This window comes from Salvelinus alpinus, chromosome 1 (genome assembly GCF_045679555.1).
Source record: "Salvelinus alpinus chromosome 1, SLU_Salpinus.1, whole genome shotgun sequence".
NCBI classification, from domain to species: Eukaryota; Metazoa; Chordata; class Actinopteri; order Salmoniformes; family Salmonidae; genus Salvelinus; species Salvelinus alpinus.
The window spans coordinates 54,178,670-54,188,204 of NC_092086.1; the positions used below are offsets into that span (position 1 = coordinate 54,178,670).

A 9,535-nucleotide genomic window follows, 5' to 3' on the forward strand; every position below is an offset into this window, starting at 1 on the left:
GCAAAAAAAGATGTACATTTAAATGGTATTAATATTAATTTGCATATATTTTTGTTAATTCCCATATATTCCCGTTAATTCCAACGTAAAGTTTCCACCTCTGAATATTCCCCAAAATGTGCAACCCTAACAGTAGCTTTGACTGGACTGATCATGTCAACATCATACTTTCAAAATCTTAGCTAGAAGTCATCATCATGAATCAAGTCGACAATCTACTGGCAAATCCTTTTTAATCCTTGTCATATGAAGATAAATAATAAAGAGAAATTATAGATAAAATGTATCGGTGCTCATCGGCCATTGGACATAAACATTACACAACAAGTTGGAAGTCGCAAATTCAACAGTGAGTGGTTTGGAAGGGGTCAGTGACAGTAGCTAACTCTGCAAGTATTGCAAAACAATCACTAGCCTGCCATTCACTGGAGTGGCTGTGTGGTCCTAAATCTGGTATTAAGGGGCTCTTTTCCAAGTTTAAAATTATAAACATTTAACATTGATCGTGCTGTCAATGAAGCATGATTTGTGTGCTCAAAACAACTGTTAACTGTGAAAACTTGACTTCAGTGAGTTCAAGACAAATGAAAAGTCGAGAATAAACAAGCTCCGACTGGGAAAATACGTTTTGAACGGTCATCCAAATCCGGCATCTTTATAGATTCAAGTGAGCACAGCACAAGAAGGTGAGTCCAATAATGTATTGTATGCTGCTGCATAAATTATGTACTGTAATATGCCAGAGAGATGCAGCTGCATAAACTATGTAATATGCCAGGGAGATATGTATACTGTAGTTAAGAAAGTAATACTAAGTGTCTGTTTTGCAGTAAGATGTTAGTAGCCCATGTGCCTCACCCTAATAGTTTGGTCTATTTACCATTCTTCATTTCTCCTACAGTTCTGCCTTGGTGGTGCATATGTAGCCTATAACCTGTTTTAGAAAAATGTAATCATCAAATATTGTAAGAGCTTTCATTGTCTGCTTATATGCCCCCTTTATTTATCCTACAGTTCTGACTTGGTGTACAGGGAGAACACTGTAAGAACGGCCCATGTTCTGAATTCTGTCACTGTACATTTCAAAAGTGCTAAACAAATAGTTATATTGACTATGTCCGTCCTAGCTCGCTCATTAATGTCTTAATCGAAATGACGGATTGCCTCTTATCCGCTTGTCATCCCCTTATGCCATAGTTTGTACATCTCAATTGTCATTAGAAGCTACATTTGGTTATTAAACAAGTCAGCCAAACCAGCTTTGTTTTTTTAAATGGCAGTAAATAAGGCTGAATGAACTGTTTTGCTGCCAGACAAGGCTCCGCTGATCGCCAAGTGTAGCAGTGGTAAGATGCTGGGAATGCTGTTAGGACAGCTTTATGTAGACCCTAACAGTTTGTGGGCACAGTTGTCACTGTTATAGTGATGTGTTGTTTAGTGTTGTGTTGTGTAGTGGCTTTGCTGGCATGCATCACAGTTCAATTAATTATTTTGCCCCACCAAGATTGTACATGCTAAAATTGGCACTGATGCACGCACACACACACAGTAACCCTGGGTTACTGAACAACAAATTTAAAAAACAATAAGCTATGTTCCAGTTGATAATACCAGGAAATACACATTTGTATCATATAATTTCTCAAAACTTCCAGTTGCAATAGTTGCAAAATAACGTGTTAAAGATAAGTATTGACAAAATCCTGGATAAAATAATCACAATAGTATCTATGTAGATAAAATGTTACTTAGCACAACAAAACCTGGCGACTCTGGCTGAAACAATCAAACCCATTCCCTCTTGCATACAACCACCAATGTGGTCCATTCAATTTAGGATATTATGAGCAATTGAATTATGTTCCATTTTATTAAAGTTATTTTCTGAGCGTACCAACCATGTTGATAATTGAGCGCTGACTACCATCACATCTTTAAGGACAAACGGAGAACTTCTAACTCGCAACTTAACAGTGAGACTGTGAACCCCGATCACCACCCTCCTGAAATGTGTATATCCACTTACAGTAGACGAGGACATATTTTCAGGTCTTTAGCTTTCTTCCTCCGAAAGGTCCTGTGCCTCTCCCAGGCTTCCAGCAGTGTTATCTTTCGGGTCGGCATGAGGAGTCCTCCGCTATCCTTTCACACTACGGTTGTGTCTTTCTTTAACACACAGAGCAGTTCTGAAGGAACCCCTTTGCTGGCAGTCCCTTTTAAACTGCTGGATTAAGAGGAACGTTCCACCTCCAGCCTCATGTGGGTCGAACAAAGTTCCCATTTTTCTTGTTGCACGTCCGCCCCCCATAGTCCAAGTTCTCTACCCGTTTTTACCCATGGATGGGTCATAGCAGGGGCACAAGGACAATGTTCTACTGAATGGAGCCACTTCATGATGGATTGTTCTTAGAGAAATTAAGGCCAATGGATCACTGGGATACATTCAAGTCACTGAGCAGACACAATCTAGAATGTAAATAGTGAATTGTTGCAGAAAGCTTCCTATGTTATGGCTAGTTAAGTTGTCTTTAATGTTTATTACTACAATTACTATTACTGTTAATTGCAGCTGCAAGACTTATTTGACATGGCAACAAAATGTGTATGAAATCTCAGTCTTATCTAGTTCAAGGATAACTACATGTTCACGACCGCAGCACTTCGAGATGACCGTATGAAACCTAATTACAGAGCTGTCAGACTGTCCCATATTGTCCACAACTCGAGGACAGTGATTTTGTTCTTAGATGGACTGTCCCTAATACTCCCTATCGACTTCACAAGGATGTGATTTTATCCACACAAGGGCTGTGCTCAGTGTAAAGGAGGATTAGAGATCGGAATTGCAACACTATTGGACATGAGGGATTGCCTCGATGAGTTAAGTCAGACAGCTAATTATTTTATGCAGTTTGCATAGCTATAATGGCGGAAGATGTACTTGTTCTACAACATTTTTCTAATATTTGTTTTTATGTATAATCTTTAAACTACAGACTGATCATTTGATTATCTCCCCAAATCTATTTACCAGTAAGCATGTTAGGAAGATAGCAATTGTGAGGTTAAATCCAAAGCCCCGAGTCTTTGCAAAAAACCTCAATAAAAAAATTCTGTCCCTCTGCAACAGAACATCAATAGTGTCCTTTCTTTAGCGGCCTCTTTGTTGTGGCTTTCTGGGATAGATCCAAGCATTCCTTAATCCCCCAATGCCACTCGTCAAGTTCCTGACTCATTATGGATGCATGGACAGAGGGAAAAAAATCCAGAAATATTGAGAGGCCTGAGACTTCCCAGAATTGACTGGACATTGCCTAATCAGTAAACCATTCAGAACATTCCTTATTCTCCTCAGCATGCTACTGGAAAGGGCAAGACTTGTTATCGAACACATTGTTATTGTTAGTTAAGAAGTTAAGAATTAAAATGGGCTTCCTTTACAGGAATAGGGCATGCCTTTAAATAGCAGAAAACAAATAATTCAGTCAACATTCATTCCGGCTTCAGACTGTGGTGTCATCGTTTATATGAAACCATTAGACGCAGTTTATCATGGCGCACTAAGCTTTATTATGGGTTCAGTACACATCACCTCATTCTGTATGAGAAAGTCTGGCCCTCTCTTAAGTCTCGTAGATAAATGGACTGTTCTATTTTTGTTTTGGGCAAGGTTCTTGACAGTCTGGCGAAGTACACTTCCAAGCAAGTGCTTTGGGATGGAGATGCAATTTGACAGTCGTGCCAACGTATATCATCAGCCATCTGGTGGAAGGGACTTTGTGGATCTGAGGCTCTTTCCCCTGTTGCGTCCACCATCCTCCAAATCCCACCAACATCAGCCGCCTCAGAGCGCAACTGGTCCTTGTTTGGGAACACACACCCCAAAGCACCCAACAGGCTGACCAATACAAGGGTTGAAAAATTGGTTGCCATCCAGGCAAATTTGAGGATTTTTGAGGTTGACAACAAGCCATCCTCAACAGGGTTGGAAAGTGACAGTGAAGATGAGGCCTCAGAGTTTGATGTTCAAGAGGTGGACATCGAGGAGGTCCAGGGAGAAGACATGGAAGCCTGAGATGAAGACATCATTTTACAGATGTATGTTGAAAATGTTTTTGGGAGATGTAATGGATCATTGGGGATCATTCCATTTTCCCTTTCTTTTGTCGTTCAGTGAAATCATCACATGTGAAGAGTCAACTCATTTAATTAAAGTTAAATTCGTAACTAAATTGATTTCTAAAATTTCTATTGGGAGGATTTAATAATTTGCCATTATGTCTACTTATGATAAGGTAAAACGTTTATGCTTCTGTCTCCATATGATATGGTAAATATATCCAATGCAAAAAAAGATGTACATTTAAATGGTATTAATATGAATTTGCATATATTCCCGTTAATTCCCACGTAAAGTTTCCACCTCTGAATATTCCCCAAAATGTGCAACCCTAACAGTAGCTTTGACTGGACTGATCATGTCAACATCATACTTTCAAAATCTTAGCTAGCAGTCATCATCATGAATCAAGTCGACAATCTACTGGCTAATCCTTTTTAATCCTTGTCATATGAAGATAAGTAATAAAGAGAAATTATAGACAAAATGTATCGGTGCTCATCAGCCATTGGACATAAACATTACACAACAAGTTGGAAATCGCAAATTCAACAGTGAGTGGTTTGGAAGGGGTCAGTGACAGTAGCTAACTCTGCAAGTATTGCAAAACAATCACTAGCCTGCCATTCAGTGGAGTGGCTGTGTGGTCCTAAATCTGGTATTAAGGGGCTCTTTTCCAAGTTTAAAATTATAAACATTTAACATTGGTCGTGCTGTCAATGAAGCATGATTTGTGCGCTCAGAACAACTGTTAACTCTGAAAACTTGACTTCAGTGAGTTCAAGACAAATGGAAAGCCGGGAATAAACAAGCTCCGACTGGGAAAATGCGTTTTGAATCCGGCATCTTTCTAGATTCAAGTGAGCACAGCACAAGGTGAGTCCAAAAATGTATTATATGCTGCTGCATAAATTATGTACTGTAATATGCCAGAGAGATGCTGCTGCATAAATTATGTAATATGCCAGGGAGATATGTATACTGTAGCTAAGAAAGTAATACCACGTGTCTGTTGTGTAGTAAGATGAGCGTACCAACCATGTTGATAATTGAGCGCTGACTACCATCACATCTTTAAGGACAAACGGAGAACTTCTAACTCGCAACTTAACAGTGAGACTGTGAACCCCGATCACCACCCTCCTGAAATGTGTATATCCACTTACAGTAGACGAGGACATATTTTCAGGTCTTTAGCTTTCTTCCTCCGAAAGGTCCTGTGCCTCTCCCAGGCTTCCAGCAGTGTTATCTTTCGGGTCGGCATGAGGAGTCCTCCGCTATCCTTTCACACTACGGTTGTGTCTTTCTTTAACACACAGAGCAGTTCTGAAGGAACCCCTTTGCTGGCAGTCCCTTTTAAACTGCTGGATTAAGAGGAACGTTCCACCTCCAGCCTCATGTGGGTCGAACAAAGTTCCCATTTTTCTTGTTGCACGTCCGCCCCCCATAGTCCAAGTTCTCTACCCGTTTTACCCATGGATGGGTCATAGCAGGGGCACAAGGACAATGTTCTACTGAATGGAGCCACTTCATGATGGATTGTTCTGAGAGAAATTAAGGCCAATGGATCACTGGGATACATTCAAGTCACTGAGCAGACACAGTCTAGAATGTAAATAGTGAATTGTTGCAGAACGCTTCCTATGTTATGGCTAGTTAAGTTGTCTTTGATGTTTATTACTACAATTATTATTACTGTTAATTGCAGCTGCAAGACTTATTTGACATGGCAACAAAATGTGTATGAAATCTCAGTCTTATCTAGTTCAAGGATAACTACATGTTCACGACCGCAGCACTTCGAGATGACCGTATGAAACCTAATTACAGAGCTGTCAGACTGTCCCATATTGTCCACAACTCGAGGACAGTGATTTTGTTCTTAGATGGACTGTCCCTAATACTCCCTATCGACTTCACAAGGATGTGATTTTATCCACACAAGGGCTGTGCTCAGTGTAAAAGCCTGCCCTGCGCCAGGCTCAGCTTTGGATCACAGGAGGATTAGAGATTGGAATTGCAACACTATTGGACATGAGGGATTGCCCCGAAGAGTTAAGCTAGACAGCTAATTATTTTATGCAGTTTGCATAGCTATAATGGCTGAAGATGTACTTGTTCTACAACATTTTTCTAATATTTGTTTTTATGTATAATCTTTAGACTACAGACTGATCATTTGATTATCTCCCCAAATATATTTACCAGTAAGCATGTTAGGAAGATAGCAATTGTGTGAGGTTAAATCCAAAGCCCCGAGTCTTTGCAGAAAACCTCAATAAAAAAATTCTGTCCCTCTGCAACAGAACATCAATAGTATCCTTTCTTTAGCGGCCTCTTTGTTGTGGCTTTCTGGGATAGATCCAAGCATTCCTTAATCCCCCAATGCCACTGGTCAAGTTCCTGACTCATTATGGATGCATGGACAGAGGGGGAAAAATCCAGAAATATTGAGAGGCCTGAGACTTCCCAGAATTGACTGGACATTGCCTAATCAGTAAACCATTCAGAACATTCCTTATTCTCCTCAGCATGCTACTGGAAAGGGCAAGACTTGTTATCGAACACATTGTTATTGTTAGTTAAGAAGTTAAGAATTAAAATGGGCTTCCTTTACAGGAATAGGGCATGCCTTTAAATAGCAGAAAACAAATAATTCAGTCAACATTCATTCCGGCTTCAGACTGTGGTGACATCGTTTATATGAAACCATTAGACGCAGTTTATCATGGCGCACTAAGCTTTATTATGGGTTCAGTACACATCACCTCATTCTGTATCAGAAAGTCTGGCCCTCTCTTAAGTCTCGTAGATAAATGGACTGTTCTATTTTTGTTTATAAAGCCCTCTTGTGCAAACTTCTGCCATACCTGACTTCATTGTTAAATTACAGACATACGAGTCACCAGACCCGATCACAGGGATGGTTAACTCTGGAGATTCCTTCGGTCTTCACTGAGTTAGGTACAGTAGATCTGTGTTTAGTTTTTGTTGCATCTTACTTGTGTAATGATCTCCAGAAGTCTCTAAAGTTTGATGTTTTGGTGCCTTTAGTGTCACGCCCTGATCTGTTTCACCTGTCCTTGTGATTGTCTCCACCCCATCCGCTTATTATCCCTGGTGTATTTATCCCTGTGTTCCCTGTTTGTCTGTTGTCAGTTCGTCTTGTCAAGTCAACCAGCGTGTTTTTCCCGTGCTCCTGCTTTTTCTATTCTCTCTTTTGCCAGTCCTCCCGGTTTTGACCCTTGCCTGCCCTGACTCTGAACCTACCTGCCTGATCATACCGCCTGCCCTGACCTCGAGCCTGCCTGCCACTCTGTACCTCCTGGACTCTGACCGCTTGATCTTTTTGCCTGTCTACGACCATTCTCTTGCCTGCCCCTTGGATACTAATAAATATCAGAGACTCAAACCATCAGCCTCCCATGTCTGCATCTGGGTCTCGCCCGGTGCCCTTACACTTTAGGTCAGTTCAGATGGCTGGTTGATAACTTTTTTACTGAGGAAATGTCTTTTGTTTTTCATGATCATGTTTTTGTCACACCCTGATCTGTTTCACCTGTCTTTGTGATTGTCTCCACCCCGCGCTGTGTCGTCATAGTTTTGTTAGTTACTTTTCTTAAATTGCTTGTAAATATTGTATGTTTTTATCGCATTGCAATTGTAAATATTGCGAATTTGTATGATTGTGTGCAGGGCTCCCCAGTAAAAGAGGCTTTTATCTCAATGGGATTTCCCTGTTTAAATACATTTCAATAAAATATAATTCCATCCATTGGTCAATGTACAATAAGAACCATTATTACAAAATACAATTGTTATTGCTATCTACAGCCCAATTCATGTTTTTGCTTTCTCTCTCTCTTTCTCTCTCTGGTGCCTTTTTTCCCCACTCATCATGGCGAACATTTCATCTTAGAAGCTGTTTAATCAGATGTAGGCCATGGAACCTGTATCTTGGAGATATTCTGGCACGACAGTAGTAGTATCTCCAAGACACAGATTACATGGCCTACATCTGATTAAACAGCTTCTAAGATGAAATGTTTGCCATTGAATGTCCTGACGCTATAGATCTGACAGCATATTGCAGGTGGTATTCATCTGAGATGAGTCATCTTCAGAGATGAGGGGGCTGGAGGCTGTGTGGATGGAAGACGTTGGCACTGCATCAGACAATGGTTCACACATGTTCACTGACCAAATGTTGTGAAACTCAAAGGAGGCCAGCATCACATCATGGACAGGATGGGTGTAATACAAATATGGGCAGGATAGATCTCTTAAGGCCAAATCGTAACACAAGATCTGTGAAGGTAACTCGAATTTTGGAGAAAGTCTATTTGACATCGTTGCATGATTTACGCAGAAGTCTGAGTTACACACGGACTTTGTGCTAATTGAACTGTTATTATACAATGAATTTACAAAACCTTAAGAACACCTGCTCTTTCCATGACATATACTGAATCCAGGTGAAAGCTATGATCCCTTATTGATGTCACAAATCCATTTCAATCAGTGTAGATGAAGGGGAGGAGACAGGTTAAAGAAGGTTTTTAAATCTCAAGACATGGGTTGTGTATATGTGCCATTCAGTGAGTGAATGGGCAAGACAAAATATTTAAGTGCCTTTGAATGGGGTATGGTAGTAGGTGCCAGGTGCACCGGTTTGTGTCAAGAACTGCAATGCTGCTAAGTGTCCCGTGTGCATCAAGAATAGTCCACCACCCAAAGGACATCCAGCCAACTTGACTGTGGGAAGCATTGGAGTCAGCATGGGCCAGCATCCCTGTGGAACGCTTTCAACACCTTGTGGAGTCCATGCCCCGACGAATTGAGGCTGTTCTGAGGGCAAAAGCGGAGGGGAGGGTGTGCAACTCAATATTATGAAGGTTATTCTTTTCTTTTTTCTTTCACCTTTATTTAACCAGGTAGGCAAGTTGAGAACAAGTTCTCATTTACATGATGAGATGTAAATGAAATACAAGTTGCCATGTTTTAGCAATTGTAGTTCTATGATTGCACACGCATCTAGTAGGGGAGGAGTCTGATAGGTGTGAGGGTATTTGGGTGTGGTTTGGGATCAGTGGAGGCTCCCCAGAGGAGGAAGGGTAGGACCATCCTGTCAAATACTGAATGCATAAGATACAGCTAGCTAGCACTGCAGTGCATAAATGGTGGTGAGTAGTTGACTCAAAGAGAGATAAAGACAATAGTTGAACAGTTTTTCCCTGCTGCAGTGTGTGCAAACCTGGTCAAGAACTACAGGAAACGTATGATCTCTGTAATTGCAAACAAAGGTTGCTGTACCAAATATTAAGTTCTGCTTTTCTGATGTATCAAATACTTATCTCATGCAATAAAATGCAAATTAATTACTTAAAAATCATACAATGTGATTTTCTGGATTTT

At 40.5% G+C, this 9,535-nt stretch overlaps 1 protein-coding gene across 1 annotated transcript in view; it reads right to left on the reverse strand.

The window, feature by feature from the left end:
• Positions 1-2,198, reverse strand: part of LOC139580699 (sodium channel protein type 4 subunit alpha B-like) — a 46,978-nt gene extending 44,780 nt beyond the window's left edge. Inside the window, exon 1 of the mRNA XM_071409629.1 lies at positions 2,027-2,198. Coding sequence (XP_071265730.1) covers positions 2,027-2,124 — 98 coding nt within the window. The 5' untranslated portion in view covers positions 2,125-2,198. The remainder of the gene's footprint in view (positions 1-2,026) is intronic.
• Positions 2,199-9,535: the final 7,337 nt, after the last annotated feature.